Source organism: Candoia aspera, chromosome 5, assembly GCF_035149785.1.
Source record: "Candoia aspera isolate rCanAsp1 chromosome 5, rCanAsp1.hap2, whole genome shotgun sequence".
Classification (NCBI taxonomy): Eukaryota; Metazoa; Chordata; class Lepidosauria; order Squamata; family Boidae; genus Candoia; species Candoia aspera.
This window is the reverse complement of record NC_086157.1, coordinates 58,240,876-58,268,567: the sequence shown is the minus strand read 5'-3', so window position 1 is coordinate 58,268,567 and position 27,692 is coordinate 58,240,876. Positions and strand designations below refer to the sequence as shown.

At 37.6% G+C, this 27,692-nt stretch overlaps 1 protein-coding gene across 6 annotated transcripts; it reads left to right on the top strand.

Moving 5' to 3' along the window:
* On the top strand, window positions 1–27,692 carry PKNOX1 (PBX/knotted 1 homeobox 1). 6 transcript variants are annotated; one of them, XM_063305299.1, is made up of 12 exons: window positions 1–385; window positions 8,857–8,956; window positions 12,390–12,520; window positions 13,511–13,682; window positions 14,975–15,145; window positions 15,455–15,532; window positions 17,922–18,021; window positions 19,081–19,178; window positions 19,909–20,037; window positions 23,375–23,451; window positions 25,096–25,268; window positions 25,898–27,692. In XM_063305299.1, the coding sequence occupies exons 2-12, from the start codon at window positions 8,906–8,908 to the stop codon at window positions 26,107–26,109; spliced, it is 1,392 nt and encodes a 463-aa protein (XP_063161369.1). In that variant the 5' UTR covers window positions 1–385; window positions 8,857–8,905; the 3' UTR covers window positions 26,110–27,692. The 6 variants fall into 6 exon arrangements, with proteins under 6 accessions (XP_063161369.1, XP_063161366.1, XP_063161364.1 ...); XM_063305296.1 differs by having other exon boundaries at window positions 8,854–8,956; XM_063305294.1 differs by lacking the exon at window positions 1–385 and adding an exon at window positions 4,393–5,218 and having other exon boundaries at window positions 8,854–8,956.

The window sequence follows — 27,692 nt, the reverse complement described above, 5'->3', positions numbered from 1 at the left end:
GCGTTCCCTCCATCAAATCCCCAGCGGCGCTACTAGGAAACAACTTCTTCCACCTCCCAAACTAAAGGAGGTGGGTGGCGGCCCTCCCCCCACCTTATGAGTATTCATAAAGGCAATTCAGCGCGCGCCCAGGCCCAAGGGGACGGTACTTTTCTCGCCGCCCCGCCCCTTCACCATGGCGCGCCTCGGAGTGGGCGTATCTAAAAACACGACGTGCCCCGCTCCCTTGCTGAATATTGATGAGGCGTCTTTCGAAGCGTGTTGTCGTCTCGCCTGGCGCGCCCGGCAATTGGACGAGGCCATGTATGCGTGGTGACGCGCGTCGCGGCGGTGCGGGTCCCGATTGCTGCAGCCGCTTGTCAGTGTGACGAAGATTGGCACCCAGGTAAGCGCTGTCACTCAAACCTGCTCTTAGCCAGCCAGCCATCCATCACGGCGCGCCCGCCGCCAGTATCGGCCGGCTTGGCTCAGCCGCGCCAACAGATCCGGGATGTGGGGGAGCGTGGGGGGAGGCGAGCCCGCAACATGGAAAAGCGGGAAAGGGGCATCCTCACCGTAACTTACCCGGAGGGGGGTTAGGGGCGTCGGCGGTCTGGAGCGAGGAAGGAAAGGAAAGGGAGGGGGAGTGAGGAAGTTTCTGGAACAGCCGCCGACTGGCCGTTGCTTTTGTAGGAGGCGGCGGAGGCGGCGCGCGCACCGAGGAGGGGACGGTGTCGCTCGCCTCAGGAAGTGGGAGGGGGAGAAAAAAGGGCAGCAGCTGTTCGTGGTGCGACGCGGGGGCGTGTGGGGGAGCCGCGAGGGCGGTATTTAAAGGGGCCGTTTTCGGGGACATTCCTGTAGACCTGAAGAAGCAGTTGGAGAGGAATTGAACAACCAGCGGGAGTTCCCCCACGGCCGCCTTTCCTCGCTCTCTTGTTTCTTGCCTCGAATGCGCTCGGGCTCCTTAGCCCAGGCGTAAGGGGAAAGCCGTCTCCCCCTCCCCTCTCTCCCCCCGTTCTTCCATAGGTTCGCAGCTGCCTTTTCGTAGCTTGAAATAATCCCCCTTTTGCACGTGAATTGACGTGGGGGATTCATAGTGAATTTTTAGGAAATCCGAGGGGATTATTATTATGTAATCTGGTTGTCAACAATAAACGTGGTGAGGAGTTTTATCTCCCCTTTGTTTCTCAGCCGTTTTCGGGTGTTTGGTCGGCGACCTGTTTTCAGTCATACAAAAACCAGGAATATGTATTTTGCATACTCTTCACCCCACTTCTCAAAAGAGAAGGGTATTTTATAATATATTTTGAGATGAGCAGACAATCTCCCACGAATTTGTATCCCCTGGCTAAATTGAAAACGGCACTAAATTGCAATGCCAGAGCTTGGCAAAACTGGAAAAATGAAGTATTCCTTGATTCAAGTACCAAGTGTGGAGAATATGAGTGGGTAATGTGTACTTCTTGCCCTGTTTGGTGTTGGTAAACATTCTGTGATACCAGTTCACTGATCCTGTTTGTTGTGGTAGCTGAAGACTGGAACTTGAAAAAGAATGTCAGTTTTCCGGTTCATTAGCCATGACATTAAGCATTTAAATGAGCAAACAAATTGTATGTTTCAAAGTTATTCTAAGAACTTTGTCCTCCCAATATGCAAACTTGAGGTTTTAGACCCCTTTGTTTTTATTTTGGGTACCAAGAATAGCAATAATATAAATGATGCTGCTGAATTAGGTTTAAGAAAGCAGATTTTGAAGGATTCGTGGTAGTGAAATTCAAAGTGCAGACACTGAAATTTCCTAATTGAACATTACTAATTGAAGTGACATTTGCAGTTTATTGCACACATGACCATTGCACATGCCTACAGTTTTCATTGGGAGTATATTGTATGTTACACTAAAATATCAGAGACTTGTTTCAAGCCACAATTTTTCAGCTTGGAAAAAAATGGAACTTTAATAAGTACAAATGTAGCAGATGGGTGTATATTACCTAATTTTGTACAAAATTTTGTTCAGCTGGGAGAAAAAGCAATACAGGGTGTTACAACCAAGCTCTTACTCAAGAAATCTTAGTTCATCAATAGCTCCTGAAATCTCAGAATTGTTTTCATGTTTTGATAGGCAAATGGAGGCCGGTGGCACTGAGGATATATAAGGGGCTGAAGAAATCCTCCATTCTTGGAAACATCAATGCTAAAGTCACACATGGCATTTTCTAGTCTTCCTATGCTAAATGTTAAAATAAAGTCTTGAAACCAAGATGCTCAGGATGCTCAATAGGGCTGTGAAGTGCTTCAGATTTAATCTTCAATAGGTGCTTTAGACCATGTGGAAATGAAATGTAGCATCAGTTTGCAATACCTTAAAACAGCTGTATCTTTTCCTGAGATTGGTCTCAAAAAAAAAAAAGGTATAGTTACTTTAAGGTGTTGCAGACAGATGCTACATTTGGTGCATTTTGAAAAAAAACGTTTGGAGATTGAATTCAAAGTGCTGTTAGTGCTAAGTGTCCTGGTAAACATTGCAGATGAATGGAATGAGAAACAATTCCTGAGTGCTCATGCACTAAGGAACGAGGCTTGTAGGTGTTCGTAACCTTACTGAACTACAAGTTTCTACTGCGTTTTAGTCTAGCATTGACTAGAAAAAATGCTAATTGCTCTTTTTCATCCTAAACTCAGCAGTACAATGCCTACATAGAATAGTAAACTTTGCTTTGCTTAATGAAATTTATTCTTGACTTCATTGAGCAAAGCAGAATATTGAAGCTCTGACAAATAGAAATTTGCGGTATTAAATTTTAAAAAATAAGACAACAGAAATCAATTGAATTCCCATTAATTTTCCCCAGAATTGACTTTGAAAGGTGAGATATCAATCTAATAATAAATAAACAATTCAGAAGTACTGTAACGCATTTCTTTGTTGTGAGCCACCTTGAGTTGTTCAAGTTCTATTGTTACTACTATTTTCATATATGTTCATCTTTTAGCTTAGACCCCAACTCACTGTATTAGGAACACTAATTTTCATACTGTACTTTTATAGTCCCTCTACCAGTTTCACAGTTTGCAATTTCTGTTAACCATTTATAACTAAGAGTCACATTGTTAAAACTATTATAGGGGTACATTAAAGATGTAATTACAAGGCAATGGGGATAGGAATGAAGGTACAAGGAAATGATACATTGGTATCCTTTAGGAGCACCATTTTATTGTAACTTGCTACTTGAGACAATGATTCAAATTGTTTTAAATGTTTCAGTTACTTGGCATCACATATTTTTTTTATTCTACATGCTATATATTTTTTTAAAAAATAGAATATGTAACAAAACTTTGAGGTACGGACTGGGCTTTCTTGCAGAATACAGTACCCTTTCAACAACTTTGCACAACTTTTTGTGGCCTTACATTTGGTCTTTGAGTGGTGTGCTGATGTTCACATCCAAAAAGCAGTAAGTGGAGCCAGACAAAAACTAAATCTGATGTGATTTATATTTACATTTAATTAAAATAAAACCCATAGCAGTAATGATTACTTACAATTGTAATTTTCCTAACCTATTAAAAATCACAACTTTTGGGGCTGTCCAGCTATCCCAGGAGAAGCATATTCTGTGCATGTACAAACATGCCCAGAAGATCTCAAGAGGGCCACATAGTAGCCATGCCTGGCTCTGCTCCTTGAAGTTGCAGTTGTTTTAGGAATCAAAACTGCCATCATTCAGAACTTGTATAGTATTTGTCTATGATACTTTATTAAAATAATGTAATAATTTTTATGACATTACTTTCAGCTTTACATTCAGTGTTAATATAAAATATTTTTAAAGCATACTTAAGTTACAGATTTGAAGTAAGGATTCAGGCTTGTTACTTGGATTGTTGGTTGTTCGAGTTGGGGGCTCTCACAGATAATTCTGTTTGCTGGGTGGTGCTTAAATGAGAATATAAATACTCTAGTCAAAGGGAATGTTCAAAGCCCTGATTTCTTGAATCAGACTATGATTTGATATATCAGTTTATGAATGCTGTATTTAGGGCCCATTTGGAAGCAAGACCTGCTGAATCAGTAGGAATTTATTCCCAAGTAACATCCATTGAACTACTTGAACAATAGCATAATATACTAACAGATAAGTAACATATCACAAACATGATATAACGGCAGCATCAAAATACAAAGTAATTAAGGAATCAAATCACATAATGTTTAAATTGTTTTCTCTTGTAACTGAGCTTGTATGTCCACTAATAAAAATATTTAATTCCTTGAAGATGCTAAGAGTAACTTGTTTTTGCATTGTTTACAATTGGCAGACTTCTGTTCAAATAGAATAAGTATAATTTGCTTACAAGACTATCATCTGTCTCTAAAAGGTACATAGTTGTGTGTTTTGTGCTACACTGATCCCACTGGCAAAGTCAAAGTGTTTAATAGTTTACTGAAAATCATTCTACAAGACACTTTCCTGCTTTGCTTCATCTGCCATCCCAGCAGAAGAGTATTCTGTACATATCCCCATAGAATGTTTTGGGAGGACTTCAAAGCAGCTGCTCTGAGTTTTGGAGAGGCTGCAATTTCAAGGAGCAGATCCCGGCATGGACACTATGTGGCCCTCTTGAGATCTTCTGGGCATGTGTGTGCATGCACAGAATATGCTTCCTCTGGGACAGCCAATGAAGCAAAGTGCTTTGTAGAATGAGTAAATGAGTTTAATTTGGATCAAAAGTATAACATGGTGTTTTGGCATAAATTATTAAATTATCTAAAACATTTTGCTTGCAAAACCTCTTAAGGATTCAGAAATAATGGCTGCTTTTTAAAAATACAATGTAATCGTATTTCTAAATAGGATTCTATACTTAACAGTAATTGTTTGCAATTCCATCTTGAATGTTGATATAAGGCCCAATTTTATTGGGTGCATTTTAAAGTGCTGATTGTCACTTACTAAGCCCTTCATGGCACAGGGCCTGGTTATTTGCAGGACCAACTTTATCCAAGTATTTTTGTCTGTTTCGTCAGATCCATCAGAGTGGCATGCTCAGGGTCCTTTCAGTTAAACAATGCAATCTGATGGGACCTAAGAAATTTGCTTTTTTTGGTGCGGTGCTGTGTTGTGTGGAACAGCATACCTCCTGAGATTCAAATGGTTCTGACCCTGATGCTCTTTTGTAAGGCACTTCAGACTTGGCTTTTTCCCCAGGCACTGGGCCAGGAAGCCAGGTGAGCCCACTGGGGGGATGGGGTTGTACTGATAGGGATATGAATGCAGCTCTAGAAGTGGAACATCCAGGTGTGATGTGTTTTTGTTGATGTCTTTATTTTTAACCTGCTGTTTGCTGTCCAGAATAATATGTCAAGTGGGTAGTCATATAAATTGGATAAATAAAATGTTGCTCCTGAATTAAAGGCTGGATATTAATTTAACAAATTTTAGAGTTATGAAAATACTAATTCAAATTCATTTTCCATATTTTTTTGGGATTTAGTTTTTTGTTCACATTCCTTTAATAATGTATATTTTTAAAGTTGTTACAGGACTAATATCACAGTATAGGTCTAGTATAAAATTGTAATACCTTAAATAAAGTACCAATCGCTTCGACTGGTACTTTAAATACAGCTCAGAAGCCATTTCATTTATATTACATATGAATGATCATGAATTTACAGACAAATGCTTTTTACAATATCTTAGAATAAAGTAATTCAACCAACAGTCTTTTTATAGTAATTATAATAAATTGTAGACAGGCATTACTTACATATATTTGTTCTGTTTGAATACATAGGAACAATTTATTACATTAAGTTTGTAGTTCATTTCTATGAGAAAAACATACCCAAGACTGTGAACTTTTAAACAGCATCAAATAACTTTCTCAGAATAAAAACAATTACAGCTGTGTTTTGAGTAGCATTAAAACACAGTATGTCATATTTTTAAAAAGAAATTATTAAATAATTAAGTGAACATTAATTTAAATACAAAGCAATATAAATGCACAATTTAAATTTAATACTTGCAGTTTTTCTATTTACAAAGACCTTGTTGCAATTGAAAGCATTTAATTCATTGCATTCTGTGGGTTCATAGATCACACGATACCATTACGTTAGGATTTTCAGCAGTAATATGTAAACCCACTAATTGTGGCTTAGCATTGTTGAGAAACAGGTCCATTATATTTTATTCTGGTACCAGTGTTTTAAAAAAAAACTGGTTTTGTCCAGAGGATGAACCCAGCTATTCTAAGTTCCAGTTTTTGAAAGAATGGTGTAAAACATGTTTCTTCCTAGTTGGATTGGATTGTCTACACTATTTTTAAATGCTACTGTTTGCCACACTAATTCTTGCACCACAATTTACAGTAGGAAATTAGCATTAAAAAAAAGAGTGGACAATCTAATATAATTAAGAGGGAACATACTAGCCTTTTGTCATTTGGAGATAAAGTATCTATGAAAATACAGTAATTCAAAAAGGCTTCAGAATGAAAACAACTACCCCAAGAACAGGATGGTTTCTGGCCTGGAAGACATGTTGTGACCAAATATGTGTACCACGACAGTTGTTGGAGGAACATACCAGGTGTGGAAAGAGGCTCATCAGTGTGTTCATTGACCTTGCAGCAGCATTTGACAGTGTCCTTCAGTGGCACTGACTGCAGAAGGTGTGCTTGCTAAAATAGCCTCATCTAGCCTCCTGGAACAGCTGTATAAGGGGTCATGAAATTCTGTTCATAATGAAATGCCTGCATGTACAGGTGTGAGGCAAGGCACTGTTGCATCTCCTTTGCTGTTCAATATAGTGATCCATACACTCATACTGAAAGTCTTTGCCATTGACTTTGATGGAGCTAAGTTTGAACAATTTTAATACTTTGGCTCTGTTGTCCAAGAACAGGAAATAGCTGCCACAGCCAATATCAACAATCAAATTGGCCAAGCTGCCTCAACCTTTCGAGCATTGACATGATGCCTCTGGCAAAAAAAACCAAACAGAAGCATTGTTACTAATATGCTTATCTATCGATCACTAATCCAGCAGACCTGCATGGGGTCTTTTGGAATTTCTTTTATTAGCCATCATCCAAATTATTTTCAGTGTAATACCTTCTGTACCTAAATATTGCAGCTGGGAGATTTTTCCATTGATGTCTCCAGAGAGAGCCACTGAAAATAGAGAGGACTATATGATAAAGGTTACATTTTGAGGGAATCTGCTCATGTTCTTGTATGCTTCTCCATTATATTAGTTGATACATTCATCCCTCTCACCACTAGAACTAAAAAAAAACCAGCATCCTGCTCCTTATGAAAAGGATTTGTTTGAATTACACTTCCATCCAAACTAAAAAAATACAGGGCAGGTTCATTAAACACTTCTAATTTCAGCAGTTAATAACCTGCTGTTTTGAGAATAAGACAATAATGTCATCACAGAAAGAGAGAAGGCATGCACACTGATAGGCTCAATGGCCAGCTTGGTGAGAGATTCAGTCATCCAGTTGGGAAACAATGATGCTACAGTGATGGGTGTTGCCACAGACAGTATCTTTCACTTGATGGGTATAGATGAAAGAGCTTCTTGACAATATATCTGTCTGACAGTATTATATTTCTATAAACTGAAGTTCTCTGTTTTAAAAACTGTTAAAACATAATATGAATGCAATGCAGGTTTTCCTGCATTGGCATTGACCAGCTATGACATCTCTGTGCTTCCTTCTGGGCTGATAATTTCCTGCTTTGTTTTGTTTTCAACTCCTATATCTACTGAATGTCAATGAGAGAGCAAAAGAACCCCTGAAGATTCTTGCTTCCTTCCAATGCTGTTTTACTTTGAGACTTTGGAGCTTCTTGAAAATGTGTAAGATATTATAAAATAAAGGAAGAACTATCTGACCATCAGAAATTTATTGGATGGAAATTCTGCTATAAGTTAATGGCTTTAAACCAATTTATATTTTCTTGTATAGAATAATTTCATGTGGCTACTTCTGCATGTTTGCTTTAATGTCTGAAAAAACACATATTTTTCCTATAGTATACATATTTGCTTAAGGCATCACCAGAGACTGGGTATTATATACTTCTGTGGACTGACTCATCCATGTAAACTGTATGAACCAGGTTGTATACAGATATAAACTTTGGTGATTGAAAAAAAAAAGCCGTTATGATAGCAAAAATGGCTGCTTCTAGCCTGTATATGGCCACTTTCAGAACCACATAGGGAAAATATGCAGCTCGACTGCATGTGTGAATCAAATTCTTGCAAATCAAGGACATGATGAACGTGGGAAAGAGAAATCAAGGTGTTTATCAAGTTATAGGTGGGTGGGTGCCTCTGAATGTGACAGAACATAAATACAAAAGGGTTGTGGTTATATGTGAGAGAGATCATGAATTTAATACTTATGCCCTGATTTAGCCATTGGACATTTTTTAATTTGCTATGTATTTTTCAGATAGAGAAAGTGTACACTAGTGTCCTAGCATGGATTTAAAAAGAACAAATTTGTTGTGCCATCTGGTCCTATGACTGGACCAGTATCTGTATTCCTTCAACAAGGAATAATCTGAAAGAACATTTTCCATATCCCAGAAAGGTTTGTCTTGCATTATTTTATTCCAGGTATTTTTGTGGTACATTTTTATTCATGTTTATTTTAGCATGTGAAAATACATGTGAAATTTGGATAAAAATTATGATTATCAATATTTTGTGACAATAACTGGTATACGTAATGGTATTTGAAAGAATACATTTTGCAACTGCATACTGTACATAGATTTCAATAACCCTATAACTTTCTTTAAAAATACTAATATTCTTTATGGTTTCTTTTCAGCAGAAAATTTGAACTAAGATATGATTTGACTTTAAAGCAACTCTCAGTAACCATGATGGCAACGCAGACGTTAAGTATAGACAACTATCAAGATGGGCAACAAGTAAGACATTTTTTACGAAAGTTCATATGATATGGATTACCTATAGGTATGCAGAAATCATGCTTCTGATTTGTATTTCTTTTATTGTACGGTTTATGGAAAGCTAGTCAGGAGGCAATTTAATTTTAAGAAGAATTTTAAGAATTGAATTTTAAGAGCCAGTTTGACATAGTGGTTAAGGCACCAGGCCAGAAACCGTGAGACCATGAGTTCTAGTCCTGCCTTAGGCACAAAGCCAGCTGGGTGATCTTGGGCCAGTCAATCTCTCTCAGCCGTAGGAAGGAGACAATGGCAAACCTCTTCTGAAAAACCTTGCCAAGAAAACTTCAGGGACCTGACTAGGCAATCTCTGAGAATTGGGCATGATTGAATGGATTAAAAAAAAATACACAAATCATGCTTCTGACTTGTACATTATTCATTTCTTTTATTGCACAGTTTATGGAAAGCTAGTCAGGAGGCAATTGCATTTTAAGAGGTATAAGTGTTTTAGAATAATATCTAATTATCTCTTCATGATTCTGGGCTAAATAAGTTAGCTTAGTCTACTTGACTCCTCTTGCCAATAGGAGTAGTTAAATAGATTGCAGGGAGTCCTTCCTGATTTGTTTAGTGTAATATGCAAATTAAATTTCTAATTTTCTTTGCCAAACTACCAAGGATCAAAAGCCAAAAACAAATTAATGTTTCTTCTCAACTCTGGATTGTGAAGGGGTAAAAGATCCAGAATCCAAATTCACTCATCATACCTGGAAATACTTTCTGCAATTTGTTTTAGCTCTTCTTGCTGTCAGAAGAAAACAAGCAGAAAGAGTCAATCAGTTTCTACCAGTATATTGTTGATTAAATAAAATAAAGAAAAGAAAAAAGAAAAGAGTAGGCATGAGGTGTGAATGTAACCAAGGTGTAATCTGAATGGCAGCACTTCCTACATAATCATTTGAAGTAAAGATGCTAGGAACTAAACTGGGATTCTTTGCCTCTGCTGACTTAAGTTGTCTCCCCAAATGTATTCAGGGAAAAAAATATATATTGAATGTTATGAATGGTCTGTACTCAGCCCCTCATTGTGTGTTTTAATAATGCTTTTAGTATGGTTTTTATGATGTTGTTTGTATTTATATTTTATTTATTGTTTTTGATGTTTTAAGACTGTTTGTGAGTCACCTAGAGTCACATGTATGAGATGGGTGCCTATATAAATTGAATGAATGAATGAATGAATAAATAAATAAATAAATAAATTTTATTTTGTTTTCATCATAACATTTTTGTTTCCAAATAAGGATATTGTTGAGTTTCACATACTGTGTTTTTTTTTTCTTTTCACTGATCTGTTTTCTTCCATTACATAAAATGAATTATGGCCACCTTAATAAAAACTAGAGAATCCATGACCCCTTGGGTCATTGTTTCAGAGATATTTCCTTACCTAAACAGAGAAATAGAATGACCACTGGCGGGCAAAAAAGCAGTGGGAGCAGGAGTGACTTTTGATTTCCTGCCGACTTCCCCATTGAGTTTCCTTGTGGGAAGATGGCAAGGAGCATTGGAAATCTTTCTTCCTTCCCTCCCTCCTCTTTCCTTCTTCTCTCCATCCCCTTTCCTTTCCTTTCCTCTCCCTCCTTCTTCCTCTCTCCCTTCTTCCCACCCTTCCTTCCTAGCTGCTCCTCCCTCCCTGTCCCTTCCTTCCTCCCTCCCTCCCTTCTTTCCCTCCCTCACCCACACACCCTTCTCCAGTCCCTCCATGCTCATACTGCACTGGCCATTCACACATACCCATGCCTCCTTCCTGACCCACGCCACCCCCCCTACACACCTTTCCTGGCCTGTGCTGTGCTGTGCTGTGCCTCTTGTGCACTGGCCCTGACCCTTGCCACACCTCTCATGCACCTGCTCACTTCCTCCCCCACCTGGCAGCAGGCACTTACCTGCCTGCAGGCCTTGGGCTTGCAACTTCCTGCCGGTTTCCCCACTGACTTTGCTTGTAGGAAACTGGCAGGGAGCATTGGCAATCATGACTGAATTTAAATTTCCTGCTGTCTTCCCCATTGATTTGTGGGAAGCTGTTAGGGAGTGTTGGAAATGATGATCATGTGACCACAGCTGACTGTGACAGCACAGCGCTGAAGCAGCCACAATTTTGCCAAATTTCGGGATGGGATTTTGGACACATTCTGTAAATGCATTTTGTAAATTAGCCCATCTACGGTACCTTGGTTGAAAAATTGTTGCCCTATGATGCACCATTTCGTCCAACTGAAGATTACAAACAGATGAACAGACACAAGAGTTTTAGTAGGATATAGATCTGCCCTTTTGCTAGGGGATAACCTTATTATCCATTACTTAGAAACTAAAGCCACTCACCCTTTTGCTCTGTGACAAGATGGATTTGTATTCCAAATATATTAGTAGGCATAATATCTTTGCATTTATAATGTGTTACAAGCCAAGAAGGATGCTAAATTAAATCACACTGGCACATCCCTTCTTCCAAAGAAAAATAATAGGCTGCCATCAGTCAGCCTGAACTTCCTGACACATTCAGCTGAGGAGGTCCTGCAGTTCCTACTAATGAATCCCTAGGCAAGTAGAAAGACACATGCTTTGAATTTTTCTGCCCAATCCCAAACCTTATGCCAGTGTTGAAATACAAGGATAGTTGTGTTATTATACAATGTTGTACACGGAGAAGATTTTAACAAGAAATTCTCATACAGTATTAAACCACTGAAGCTATAGATATAAAAAAGAGTTTATGGGGAGAAAGGGGGAAATAGGGAAAAAAAGAAGGGCAACAGTCACACATACAGAATTCTAGATCAAATCAATACAGCTAGCCTAGTTAAACTGATTATTTATTACCTGACTGAATTAGGGTTTCAGTTTCCACACATTTTCACATATGGTACCATACCAAAAATAATAGATTTGTCACAATCTGAAACATTTATCTTAATAATTGAGGGTGGTTTTTTTTCAATTGGAGGGATTTTATGTTTTGGACCTGCATACACATGTACGTATAATAATCTTAGTAAAGTAAAAAATAATGCAGAGTTTGATTTCTGCTAATTGTATGGACAAGGCCATGCAACTTTCTTAGCAACAGTATAGCAGGGATTTTCCATGGCCTTGTACAGTATTTCAACAGCAAGACAGAGGGAGATTGTTAACAGATCTGTCTGTTTTATTATCATTGCTCAAATCTTCAATTTATAATCAACCACAATTACTTACTGAGAAAAAATATAAGAAAGATCATATGTCTATATCCATCTATCTATTCTTACTAACTGCTTGTGCTTTTGTATAGTTGCCAAGTCATGCCAACTTTCTGGCAACTTAGTAGGATCTTAGCTCTTCCCTTTGCTTGGAAAACAAATTATTTTCAGTGCAGCTGGCAATATAAAGCATCTTTCTTTTCCAGCAGATGCAAGTAGTAACAGACCTAAAAACTGAGCAGGATCCAAACTGCTTAGAAACAGATGCAGGAGGATTGAGTCCTTCCCCAGTTGAGTCTCAGACACCGATGGATGCAGACAAGCAGGCTATTTACAGGTAGTACTGTTGACCAATCTAAGTAGTAAAATATGTTATTGTCTTTAGTATGTAGAGTGATTGTTCTCAGACCAAGTGTGGAACTTCTGGGATGTAGTAGGCAATCACAGTTGGAAGAGACCATACAAAACTCAATAGAGGATAGGATTCTGAAGCCTTCTTCCCCTCAGCAGCCAAACTCCGCAGTGTTTCACCACTTTAACCAAAGTTGAGAACTCCTGCTACTTTATTTTGTTAAGAGAGGTGAGGTATACCTGTTTTTCATTTCCAATGCCAGTATAAAATTGTGTACTATAGAATAGCTACTGGTCCCAGGGCACCCAGAATGTAGAATCGGTTGTTAAAAAGCAACCTAAGCTCAAACGTTTAGCAGCAAATGCACCAGCCAACATTTTATGTATTTTGAGTTCTGTATTTGTAAAGTCAGATGTGTATTTTCAGCCATTTTATTGCATACTTAAGTCAATGCTCTACATGTTTACAAGGGAGTAAGCTCTATTAAAGGTGGTGAGACTGAAAACTTACTGAACAAGAATAGGATAGCAGTACAGATTTTGTTTATTTCACTGGGCCTTTAACACACTTAAGTAAGGTTTGTGATCTTTATTTCAGATTAAGAGTTTCTGTTTTAATATATATTTTAAAATGTCCATGTTCATTACATTTATATCCTGCCACAATCATAAGGAAACTCTTCGTGCTCAGAACATGAAAAAACAGTAAATAAGAATAAAAACTAAAAATACAAAAGCCTACAATTGAGAATACAGTGTAGTTTTCTACTTGACAATGCACAAGTAGATTTACACAGTGAATAAAGGAGCAGATTACTACTCCAGATTAGATTAGGGATGAATACATAGCATCTTAATTGCTGGTGTAATTTATTTTATTATTATGTATGCATTGTCCAAATTGTACATGTTTTGTCATACTGACTTAGAGATAGAATTTCTGCAGTCTTATAGTTTGCTCATCTTTAATTCCTAGGCACCCGCTGTTTCCTTTATTAGCACTGTTATTTGAAAAATGTGAACAATCTACACAGGGTTCAGAAGGCACAACATCTGCAAGTTTTGATGTAGATATTGAAAACTTTGTTAGGAAACAGGAGAAGGAAGGAAAACCCTTTTTTTGTGAAGATCCAGAAACGGATAATTTAGTAAGTAAAATCATTTTAGGAAAAAAAGTAACATATTAATTTATGTTTCTTTTGTTGTATTTGTACAAATCTTGCTAATTTGGAACTAGGTTTATTTTGACTCTTTAAGTTGTTACCTTCCTCAAAACCTGAGATAGGAATCTTTTGTCCAACATGTCCATTAGGAACACATAAACATAGATCAGAGGAAGGAAGTATTTCTGCGTACACTTCCACATATTCTTTGGCACTGACCTTAATTTCAACTATTTGTATTTCAGATTTCTAGACTGCCCAACTCCAATGATTCTGAGCAGCTAACATATAACATTGGTAAAAAATATAGCCATCTCCTTGTAAAAACAAACCTATGCATCTCCACAAACTACTACAACTCCCAGCAAAAGAGATTGCTCCCTCAAGAAAGTTTCTTTTCCTCTCTCTTTGTTAGGCAAGAAGTTTTCATTTAGGAAATAAAATGAAGTGCCGAAGTGCCTATCTATTTAAATAACTAGGAACTAGAAAGCACTGAAATAAAGCATTTTTTAAAGATAATTAAACAAAATCTAGCAAAAATTGTATGCCATTTCATGCTGGTTAAGTTAAATTGAATTAAATATTGCAAAGTAAAGCATCATTAGTCAGCTGTATTACTGAAAGTCAGACACAAGGTTTATATGAATTCTGTTGTATAATTTGAGTACTAGTACAGGATGATTTTCAGAAATCCTTCTTCAGGTCACTTTGCTATTTAAGGTGAATAGAAATCGAATGAAAGATCCTCTCAGTGGTCACTTTCACTGAAAGTGAAAGAAGGAAGAAGGCCTTTTCAGCTAGACTTTTCCTCCCAGACCCTAGCATTTCTATTACATTCAACAGCCATGTGGGAAATATTCTAGTTGTTTCTTTCTTTTTCAATAATATTTATTTTGTTTTTATTTGTAATTATCTATATTGCTTATAAACCACTTTGTAAGGATTGGTATCTCCTGAGAGGCAGGATATAAATAATTATAATAAATCTCTGTCTTCCAGCAAGTTTTATTCTATCTACCTATAGTATTAGCAAAGCCCTGTTCCTTTAATCAGATTGTTTACTTATTACTACTACTATTATTGTTTTGTTACTTTATTCCTTATTCTGTGTATTCAAGAACATCTTTTGATGTATAGTTTAATGGCTGTAAATTATAATTGCTGATTTTTATTGTAAACTACTTCGAGGAGGCAGTATATTCGGTATTGTCAGTAAATGTAAATTATGCGCAGATATTTTTGTACCTTGTTTCAAAGTTCTCTTTGTTTATCCTCAGATGGTAAAAGCAATTCAGGTTCTACGAATTCATCTGCTTGAGCTAGAAAAAGTTAATGAGCTCTGTAAAGATTTTTGTAGTCGCTATATTGCATGTCTAAAGACTAAAATGAACAGTGAAACTCTGCTAAGTGGAGAATCTGGGAGTCCTTATTCACCAGTACAACCCCAGGTAACTTTCATGGGAAGTGAAATATATTTTCTTAATTGTTTTGTAATCTACCCTATTCCAGAAAGATTCAGGATAGGTAAAAGCAGATTTTTAAAAATCTAAGTATAATATGCCATCTTAATAATTTGATTAAATGAGTAAACCATATAGTTTATAAATAGATGATCTGTGACTGGCAAATTAGCAATGTTTAAGTCTTTGTGATGTTATTAAAGTTACCAGGTCTCCCTTGTGCAGTTCTTAGTAATCCGGTACATGAAAATGTAATTCTTAAAGAATGACTATAATTTGTCAACTCTTTGTCTGCAGTCCAGCAACTTTAAACATGATAAAGATAGCTTGGATTTGCTGGAGCAGCTGTCTTCATGGAAAGAGTCACCAGAAAATGTGAGCAGTAGAGCAAAATTGACACAATTATCATTACACTTCTTTGGCACTGTTTCCTTGGCCTAAGTTTTGGGTTGGCTTTGTTCATCTCATTGCAAATAATGGCCCTATCCAAGATAGGGGAGTTCTCTGTACAGGAAGAGAGTTCTATGATAGCTCTCCATCATATACAGAAGACTTCAGAGCATCAAGTTCTTCCTGTTCAGTAGCCTAGATTTCATGTGCATAAGAGGCCAGCTGAGAAATGTGAATGAAGAGTAAGAGTCACTCATCTCATGCTTCAGTCACGAAATGTCTCCTGTCCTGGCTGCCTTATGTTGGGAGAGGAATTTAAAAAAAGATGCAGCAAATATTAGACTGAGTCAACCTGGAAGCAGGCACTGTTACCCCCTTTTTGCACATCCAAGTAACCACTTACCACAGTTACTAAAAATTAGTTACATTATTTTCAGCCATGTTGAGATGGGAAACACTGAGAAACTCTCATGTTTAAGCCTTATGGCTTCACATAATTAAACAACAACAAAAACCCTGAACTTCTCCCATACATCCAATAAAAGAAAACCAGAAAAGTTTCTGTCCTAGCCACCCAAAATATATTAAGCAAGGCCACTGGCAATCAAAAGATCAACCACCAGTGCATTAACTGGAGACATGAAAAACTAACCTGAAACAATATGGACAAGGGTCCATCACTAAACTATGGGCCTTTATTTTGCTGCATAATATTTTTTATTATTGAAAAATGTGTCCCAGTTGGCAGCTGAATTTTCAATAATAGTAATGGAAGTTGTGTGATATTTTTTCAGTTCAAATAGTTATGTAATTTACTATTTCTGTTTAAACATAATTAATAAGGGCATCAATATTTACATTTCAGAGTGTGGTCTGTCAAAACTTAAAAATGCATGAATCCTTGATTTAATGGATCAGAGTTCATTGGAGATCAGATGCAACAGAAAAAAAAATCTGTGCATGATATGTTTCTGCCTATGTGTTTACCATTTTATGCACAGGTAAACAACACATGCATAAAATCCCATTTGGATTTAATGGACATTCTGCTCTAACCCTTCCCCACTATTATACCTCTATGAAGCCAGTAGACTTTTAGGCCCAGTCCAAAATGCTGGAGTTAAAGGTAAAAAACCCTAACAGTGCAGTACCAGGATATATCAGGCAATACCTTTGCAAAATTGAATTTGCCCATTCAATCTGGTCCTCAAGAGATGACCTGAAAGTTCTCACCCCTCACGAGGTTATTACAGGCCTTCTCTGTAAGAGCCCCAACCTTTTTGGATACATTTTCCCCAGAGTTCCAAGCAGCTCCCACTTTCCTGAAATTCCATAAACAAGTTAAAACATGCTTTTGGCCCCAGTTGCATGACTGTAGGCAAGTATCTTGATTTTATCCTTGCTTTTTGATGGTTTGCTTTTTTTTAATATTGATTTGGATTTAGTTATTCATTATTATGCTTTTCTTTTCTTTTTTTGGGATGGGAGTGGGGATGTTGTACCCTGCCCAGAGTCCTTTGAGATTGAAACAGTATAAGTACTATAAATAAATAAACTCTTTATATAGATAGTTTATTTTATTCATCTTCATACTATGAGATCTCTCCTAGAAACCCATTTGACAACATATATTTATCACTTACAAGAGGAAAATTAAGTTAATCATGAAGAGTGTAAAAATATTGATATGTTTTTAGAAATATAATCAAGGATTTCTTCATTGAATATCATTGAACACTTCACGCCAGCCCCATGTCAACTTACTAAAATGCGTTCTTGCCATCTATATATTAGATTATATTTTGTTTGATGGTTTACTACTTTGGGTAAATATTTTAAATCTGAACTTTGGCAAAATATGAAATCTTCTTTGCTTCTCAAGTTTAAGATGCTTAAGAGATCTTTAAGACTGAAAACCTATACAATTTATTTCTTCTTACTTTTTAAAAAAAAAAATCTAGATAAATTACCGATACCTTTTTCCAAATCCCATTATCTTTAATCTAGCAATTTGACATGCAAATTCGAGCTTTCACTATGTTAGGAATAGTATTGAGTTGTACAGGAACTACTGTTTGATGTAATTATAATTCAACATTCATATACCTGTTTTAAACTATATTATGAATGTTTCAGTATTGGAAAGAAAGGTAGCATTTTAGAAATAACATACACATACACATGTTGTCAAACTATAATTTCTTGCTTATTTATTTTCATTGAACTTGTTTTCATAACAGTTTTTTTTATCATATTTGTCAACATCATTGTGGGGTTTTTTTCAAATCTCTCTCTGATTTGAAACTGTTCAGCTGAAATCATGGGAACATTCATAAAGATAAGGCTATGTAATTCTTGTTGTTACTTTTTCTAGCCAATTCAAAGTGCCATCACAGGTACGCTAAGTCCCCAGGGGATAGTGGTACCTGCATCAGCACTGCAGCAGGGAAATGTAACTATGGCAACAGTTGCAGGTAAGAAACACTAAACATTCAAACATTGCATTTTATCAAAGTGTGTGGATGTATGTGTTTGTGTGTGCTTCTGGCTGTTTAGTAGTTTCTAAAGAGGAAAATGTTATAAGTTACATCTACCCGGCCCACCAGAGGGGGGAGGCAGAGTATGTTATAAGTCCCCTCTATGTGGAAAGTTCATCTAGTGGGACCCCAAAAAAGGGCCTTCTCCATGGTGGCTCCCTCCCTGTGGAACATCATTTCCCCAGAGATTAAATTGGCCCCCACCTTGATACTTTTCTGAAAGGCCCTGAAGACATGGTTCTGTCAGCGGGCCTGGGGACCCCAGGTTGAGATGGTGCTGATCAAGTGGCTGATCTGATTGTGTTTGTAGCTGCTGCAGGGGGTGGGGGGCTGATGGTTTTTTTATATTGTGGTTTTTAATTTTGTAAGCTGCCCGGAGTCACTTTGTATGAGTTGAGCAGCCATAAAAATTTATTAAAATGAATACATAAATAAATAAAAAAATAAAAATTTGTTTTATTACATGCTACCAGTTTATCTTAAGATAAATGAAACATCATTTTAAATGATAGTATTACCCTTCAAAGAGTAATTTGTCTAGTATAACTCTTCTTAAGAACTAGTGAAAAGAAAATGAAGGCAAATCAAATATATTTGAGTAAATTTAAAATATTCACAATACAGTAACTAATTTATGTAATAATATCAAATATAGTAAAAATATTCTTAGTCACATGCACAGCAGGAGTCAAAAAAGTCAAGATGCTGGTTTTGGTAGCGCTATCAAAGCCCTGATCCTTTTGTACGTGCACTGACATCACACACATATACAAAGGCGCAGGGCTTCAATTGTGCTGTTGAGACTTGACTTTTTGGACTCCTGCCTTGTGGGTGCCATTGACTTTTACCTGGATTTCTGCTTCTATAAAGTAAAACATTCTATGAAATCAAAAAAATTATTCACTTTTGCTTTTTAAAAATAGTTTTATCTGTTAAACATCAGTTAACATACTGTCTCTTGATCTCTCAATTACTTGATTTCTGTATTCTTTTAAGGTGGCACGGTATATCAGCCAGTAACGGTGGTCACACCTCAAGGACAAGTAGTAACACAAGCACTGTCACCTGGAACCATCAGGATCCAGAATTCACAGGTATGTTTTACACATTTCATAGAGTGGTTTAAAATGGGAAAAGAAGCCAGAATTTTAATAAGATGTGGAAAATATGCATGGACAATACAGGGTTGCCTATATAATGAATTTAAATATTTTTAATATGTGAAATGTGTAGAAAAAGTAAAAAGAAGCATCTTCCTATACCATTCGTAAAATGAATGGCAGGAACTGCGTTTAATTTGCAGTACTCATAGTCAGAGGGGTCTCTGGGGGCACAAACAGAGAATTTGGGTACTCATACATCACAGGGACCACATCTTCGTCCCGACTGCATGTGTTGTTCCATGGATTACAATATCCCTGATTTTCCCCCATAAATGTAAAAGAGAAAACTACTCCTCAGAGTTGTAGAGAATCCATACTCATCCGTTTCAATCTGCAGTTTGTGAATACTATGTTTGAATGTTCCCATAAAATAAATAAAATTCCGCTAAAATTCCCTGCACATAGAAAACTCCTAGTGAGAACATAGAGTTAAAACTCATTCTCCTAATATGATAGTTTTCCACCATTTCTGATATGGACCAGCACTGACATATACAGCTCTTGCATACAATCTGAAATGGTGTGTGCATAGCACTGAGGAGTAACACTGAGGTTCTACTTTCGATAGAACACTTGTGCTTTTATAAAGTTATTCTTGTGAAGTATTAAGGAATTTTGGTAATATTTACGGTGGGTTAATAAAGTTGTGTTATTTGTGTAGCTCCAGTTACAACTTAACCAAGATTTAAGCATCTTGCATCAAGATGACGGATCATCAAAGAATAAAAGAGGTGTTCTTCCAAAGCATGCTACAAATGTGATGAGATCTTGGCTTTTCCAGCACATAGGGGTAAGAGTTCATCACAGTGATTGGGAATACTTTTTTTTAGAAGTTTTGCTAATATAATTTTTCCTATTTCATTGATTGATTGATTGATTGATTGATTGATTATGTGCCATCAAGTTATGTTGAGTCTTTATGACCACACAGATAGATTTTCTCCAGGAGGATCTGTCCCCAACTTGGTTCTTCAGGCATTCAAACGATGTACCTGTCGCTGATGTAATTGAGTCCATCTAGTCTCTGGTCATCCTCTTCCTCTATTTCCTTTGAACTTTCTCAGCATTATAGACTTCTCCAGAGAACTAGGTCTTCCCATACTGTGTCTGAAGTACAATAATTTGAGCCTGGTCATTTGTACTTTGAGTGACAACTCTGGATTGATTGATTGATTCAATTATCTATTCGTTTGTTTTCTTGGCTATCCATGGTATTCTCAGGACTTTTCTCCGATACCAATGTCATGCAGGAAAATATTTTATTCCGAAATGAAACTTTTTACAGTCTATTTCTGTAGCTCCACTTGAAAAAAGTTAAACTGATTTATTAAAGTTGAATCAGACCTAAGTTCAGTAGGTCCCTCTTATGTAAAATTGTGATTTTCTGGTTTTATTTCATTTGTATGGAGGTTTTTTTTAAAATCATGTGCTCCTTCAATCAGTAGTCCTTTGAGAGCTATATTTAAATTTCTGTCAGTCTAAATATTTCCTCAGGGGATGGGAGAAATTCAGTATATAAAGTGAAGTTTAGCTATATGTAGAAGCAGGATTGTTATGTGGTTTGCTTTACTGAACGTATTGCACACTCAAAAGGGGGCCATGCATACAGTAATCTTTGTTAGTTTAGGGTCATACATTTACCCTGTGATTTGTATAATCATAATTGGCTTATTCATGAACTGAAAGATCACACAAATGTTGCCACAAGTTTTATATTTCATATAGATGCTCTGTCTGTATGCTTATAAAATTTAATCCATGGGTTCTACATTGTGCTGTTAATTGTTGGTTTTGATGGAAGGAGATAGCATTGCACAACTTTTTATTATATTTATTTATCAAATTTATATGGCCGCCCATCTCACAAAAAATAACTCTGAGCAGCATACAACAATTAAATAAAACAATAAATATACAGTATAAAAACAATCATTATTAAAAATATAAAACAGTCATTATTAAAATTCAAACCACCAGGCACAGGAGAGAGTAAATATTAAACATGATGATGGAGCCGTCTTAGAATGTCACCAGTCCTCTGGGACCCCCCAGGCCTGATGACATAGCCAGGTCTTGAGGGACTTGCGGAACATGAACAGGGATGGAGCTAGCCTCTCTTCAGGGGTGGGGGCGGGGAATATTCCATAAGGCCTGCCTCCTGGATCTGCCAAGTGTAAGTCCCTAGCAGATGGGACACAAAGCTTACCTTCTCTGCCAGATCTAATGGGACAGGCAGTTGTAATCAGGGAGAAGCGGTCCCTCAGAAAACCCAGTCCCATCCCATGAAGGGCTTTAAAGGTTAAAACCAGCACCTTGAATTGGACCCGGAAGCAAACTGGCACCCAATGCAGCTCGCAGAGCAGAGGTGTGACATGTGCTGTTTCAGAAGCACACATAAGTGCCCGTACCACTGCATTCTGCACCAGCTGAAGCTTCTGGATACTCTTCAAGGGCAGCCCCATATAGACCACATCACTGTAGTCCAATCTGGAGGTGACTAGGGCATGAGTGACTGTGAGCAGGGCCCCCCGATCTAGGAACTGGCACAACTGGCACACAATACAAAGCTGTGCAAAGGCCCTTAAGCAGGAATTGTGAGTCCAGGAGGACCCCCAGATTATATACCAGGCTTGTCTGGGGCAGTGCAACTCCATCCAGCACCAAAGATGGCATAGTCCTAGAACTGGCAGGCTCTTGCCAGGGTTCAGCTGAACCCTATTGTTCCCCATCCAGACCCTAACAGCCTCCAGACACCAGGATAAGACATTTACGGCATTGCTTAATTCACCAAGGGCAGAAATATATAATTGGGTATCATCAGCGTACTGGTGATACCTCACCCCATGGTGACAGATGAGCTCACCCAGCAGCTTCATGTAGATGTTAAATAGAGAGCTCCGAACCCTGTGGCACCTCACGTAGTAGTGGCCAAGGGTAGGACCTCCCCAATCACCACCAACTGGAATTGACCCTGGAGAAAAGAGTCAAACCAGCACAATACCGTACTGCCCACCCCCAATCCTCTGAGGCAATCCAGAAGAATACCATGATCGATGGTACCAAAAGCCGCAGAGGGGTCAAGTAGGGCAAGAATGGATGTACAACCCCCATCCCACCCATGCCAAAGGTCATCAAAAAGCATGACCAATGCTGTTTCTGTCCCATGCCTGGGCCTGAATCCTGACTGAAAGGGATCCAGATAATCTACTTCATCCAAGGTCCTCTGATGCTGCTCAACAACCACCTCCTCAACCACCTTCCCTGAAAAGGAGAGGTTAGATACTGGACGAAAATTGTCCAGTATGGTGGGGTCCAGTGATGGCTTCTTGAGGGGGCAAGCCAAAGCCTCTTTAAAAGGTAAAGGAACAACCCCCTCACATTATATCCACAGTCAAATGATATGTATGTTCAAAAGTATTATGAAAACAGAATTCTACTGTCTTTCTGGTGAAAGTATGTTGAGATGTCTGTCTAAACAGAATGGATTGACATACCTGTTTATACAGATATAATACAGAAATCAGAGTACTGTCCTCACATTATTATTACATAAATAAATCACCGCCTGTAATTGATGGTGTTAAAATAAGTAGCAGGTACAGATCAATTAAATCGCAATACAGTATTTGAAGTCACTGCAGGATGCATTATAGAAAGATTAATTGGTCATATTTTATTTTATTAGTGGAGGGTTAAGTTCTACTAAAATAACTATGGCATATTAAACATCTTTTTAATTTCCATTCTCTTTCATACTGTGAGGGAAACCTGAAACCCATTATCACTAGTCGCCCTGTGGGAAGGATCCCCGAAAAGAAAAAGAAGAAAACAGGTGACCACCACCACCAAGCCTGTTCTGCTGGACTTGCAGCAGCCCCCTCCCCCACAGGGCTATTACCACTAGCTGCTTTCTGAGAAAGATCATAGCATGCTTGCTTTAAATAACATGTACAATATTTTTAGTTGCAATTGCTATATTGTTTATAATCTACCTTGGATGGTTAGTTATGAAAAGCAGGATATGAATAGCTGTAATCAATAATAATAAATTGATTTTTATTATTAACGCAATTTATTTAAAAATAAATCCAATTCAAAAAGAAGAATGAAAATCTTTCTTTCTGTAGCATCCATATCCAACAGAAGATGAGAAAAAACAGATAGCAGCACAAACGAATCTTACATTACTCCAAGTTAACAACTGGTAAGTTGATCAGAATCACTTTATAGTTCTATCTTATCTTTCTTCTGGGAAACTCAAAGTGATCTACATTGTAGGTCTCCTCGTATTTTCCCACCAGGAACTCTCTGAAGTAGGTTGAGTTAACAAAATAACTAGGCCAAAGTCGCCCAGTGAGTCCTTTAATCAAATGGAAACTTGAACTTTAATCTGGGTCTCGCTTCACCACCATAATTTCTATACTGCATGTTTCTATTCTGCAAATTCATCATTCATGAAAGAAAAGTAGTGCACTTTGTGACAGAGAAATATGCATACCGTTGGCAATACATAACCGACCTCATAAAGCCAAGTGGGAAATATTAGGCTGGGAATTTGAAAAAGCATCTTGGGAGAAGGCACTGGCAAATGACTTCTGTACTGTTCCCAAGAAAACTAGATGGACATATCCATGAAGGCTTGAGGAGTCACGCTCAACAGGAATGAAACTTACTTTGTATTAAAGCATATGTTTCTGAGAGTGTCTCTCTCTGTATTATATGTATATGCATATATGTGTATATGTGTGTATATAAACACAGACACACACACTCACACATAATGCCAATATTGTGTTAAGAGAATGAAAGGCACAAAAGAATTGTAATATAATCAGTAGGGCTGTGCAAAACATTAGCTTCACTTTAACAAAGAGCTTTGTGCTGTAGAAGTAGTGAGACTCACCTTGACAAAGCAAACATTGTCTTGAGTCACTTTGGGCCAGTGCTGCAGAAGAAGCTGCCTCTTGGGTTTCCCTCCCAGCACTGGCTGAAAGTCTTCTGGCTTTCAGTGCAAAATTCAGCAAAGTTTCCAGTTTGGAAGAAGTTCAGCACATGCCATGGGTATCCGGGCTGGGCAGCTTCAGTCCATGTTGTGGCATTGCTGCAGGGCAGGCCCAAACCACCCAGCCTGGAGGTCCTTTAGCACATATGCTCAGGGCTGGCCAGCTTCAACATGCATGGAGACACTGACAAGAATGTCTTAGGTGGGTGATTGTGGCATTTCTCAGATTGCTTGCTGAAACTGTCCAGTTTGCAAGACCTTTGGTACATGGTGAAAGGATTCCCAGATGACTGTGAGGATTCCCAACCCACCTGCCCAAACTGACCAATCTGGATGCCCTTCAGCCAGTTTTGTAGGAAAAGTCTCCTCTGAGGGTGGGGAAGAATATACAAAGCAGAGCCACATAAAGGAACATGGTAGTTTGCTCTTAGAGGTGAGGAGGCCTTGTTGCTCTTTCAAAGAGCTCTGACTGAAAGCTTTGCTCAAACCTTTATCAAAGCAAAACGCCTCTTTGAAGATTTGTACAGTCAAAATAATAAAATGGTAGGTTTGATGTAGCCCAAGATTTTGACTGTTTGGTGGTGATAAATAAATTGTGAAAGACTGTTGTTAGAAATTGTATGAAAATAGAAGAATGTGACCATGTTTAAAAAGACTCAAAATTATTTGTAGACTCTTTTGACAAGAAAACGTTTAACTGTAGAGCTGTATCATCAGTAAATAAGAAAACCCAGCTGAGAAGCAGTTATAATACTTGTAGCTTAGTTGTTCAGTTAGAAAAGTCTTGATTAGAAAAAGTCTAATTTCTATAGCTACTTTGGAAGATTAAATTTTGCCCTTGTTTAGGTTTATCAATGCTAGAAGGCGAATTCTCCAGCCAATGTTGGATTCCAGCTGTTCTGAAACACCAAAAACGAAGAAGAAAACAGCTCAAAACCGACCAGTTCAAAGGTTCTGGCCAGACTCCATTGCATCAGGAGTAGCTCAGCATCAATCAAATGAACTTACTATGTCAGATGGTAAGCAGATCACTTACTTCATTATAAAACTTTTTAAATCTGCTTTATTTTTTTCTTTGTTGATTGGTGAGCCAGTTTGCAAATAATTTATACAATTTCTCTGTACAAAGCCTACTGAAAGTAATGAATTAGCACAGGTTTAATTTAGTAAACACTTTTTCATGGACAGCATAAAAAAATAAGGAATGATTAGTATCTGCCCAGACTGGAACTTTCTTCCCTTCTGCGATCAGACAAGCACACATATATAGTGGTGCACTGAAGTTAAATATTCCTGTTCTGGTATATTAATGGGGCTTGTGCACAAGTAAAAATTCATGTGTTGCAGCCTTAATTATATTAACTTAGGCACTGGTGTCCAGTTCTGTATGTAAATCTTTGCTCCAAATGTTATAAATCTTGGGATGCCAGATTAAGGTGGTAGTGCCTCAGCATTTTCAAAATACAGAATCCTTATGGTATGTGCAGTTTTAATTCATTTCCAATTGTTAAATTCATAGCTGTTCAATCTAAAACTTTAGTTTATTTTAGAAGATGAGATTAAATGGATATTTCAGAATAGGAATGGTGGCTTTTTAAACATATCTAATTGTATTTCCAATTGGACCTATATTTTTCTCCATTTTTAGGAGCTGTTGTAACAATTACTGCTCCAGTCAACATGAATGTAGACAGTCTCCAGTCACTGTCATCTGATGGTACTACTTTGGCTGTTCAGCAAGTCATGATGGCAGGGCAAAGTGAGGATGAATCTGTAGACAGCGCTGAAGATGATGGAACAGATCTCTCAACTACAAATATCAGTGGGCTGGTCTTGGATAACAGTGATTCTCTGCAATAGGAAGCAAGAGGACCTGACCTAAATCTATTAGGAAAAACAACGGACTGACTGACTTTTTATAGTTTGCACAGCAAACGTTTTACACAAGTTTTATTTCTAATATGTTTTATATGTAGATATAGAAGAGTGCACTTTTTTGTATTTCATAGTAAGCTTAAAGAGTGTCTTTGCAGGTGCAGCAACTTCTTTCAAATGTGTTGGTTTTTTGGTTTTAATTTTGAAAATCTAGTAAGTTAAAAAAAAATGATCACCCCATTTGTTTCCCTAAAGTTATTATTTCATTCACCAAAAAAAAAAAGCTAAGTCAACCTGAATAAAAAATGGGTATAACGGGGTTGCAGACATGGGGTAAAGTGGTGGTTGCCTGGAATTTGAGTTAGTCTTGTATCAACATGGATTTAAACTTACCCCAACCAGACAATCACTATGTTACTCAGTTCTTGCTGTTCTATAGCATCATAAGATCTGCTGCAATTTTCAGACATATAAAATTGCACTGCTATGGGAGAACTGAAAGTACTTTTTATCTCACTGAAGGTAACCAGCTTCAGTTCTGTCATTTTAACAATGGTGGTTTAATAATGTAAATGTAAAGCATGTCAAACTAGTGTATGGGATTTGTTTATGAAGTTAGCCATGTAGATTTGAAAGATGCTTCTGCACCTTAAAAAAAAAAAACTAAACTGCCAGTCTAAAGTGGGCAACACATACAAAAAAAAAAAGAAGTGGAAATGTGTGATTCCGTAAAGAATGCATGGCATTTATTATAAACTTAATTTCTTCAGGAGATGTTAGGCAGACAACCCTAGATCTCATTGTACCTTTGAAATCTGCTGTTGATATGGCTACCACAGCTTCTTCCTCATCCTTCCCCCTTTTTTTAGCCACCTGCCCAGTGGCTCCTTTGCAATGTTTTTCTGCAGCAGATAGGGTGAGGTTAGAAAGGCAATAAAAGGATTAGTGGAGCCAGAAGAAGCAGTGATTGTAGCTCTCTTCAGGTGATACATTCTGGTGTAGAATTCAGCATGTAAGGAGCAGTGAGCCACCCCTGCACTGTCTTCGTAGTAGTGGTGACATCACTGGAAAACTGGTCTCCACAAGCCAGGTGTGATTGTCTGCAGTATGGAGTTCGAAAATGCACGGTTCCAGTTTTCATAGAACTCTTCACGTGCATGAGAAGGCTTCCAATTGCTAACAGTCATGCTGTATTCAAAGAAGACTGGCTGTTAGTTGACGTCATAGCGTGACTTAAAGAGTGGAAGGCTTATTAGCCATTCGTCATGTGTTGAATTCTAAGTGGGAGTCTCTTGCCTGAACAGCTGTTCTCTTATCCCAGTTCAAGGATACATTTAAAGGTACAGGAGATGCTATAAGGTGTGCTCCTAGCTAGTGTGTCTGTTCATTGTTTGCTATAAAACACTTATTTTTACCTTTATCAGGATTATTGGATGAAAAATATTTTTATAAATTCTCTAAGAATTGGAAGGATGACTGTATTAAGCACGAGGAAAAGGTGTTTAGTACTACTATTTGGAAGGTTATGAAAACAGTCTGAATTGAATAAACACGCCTATGTGACATTC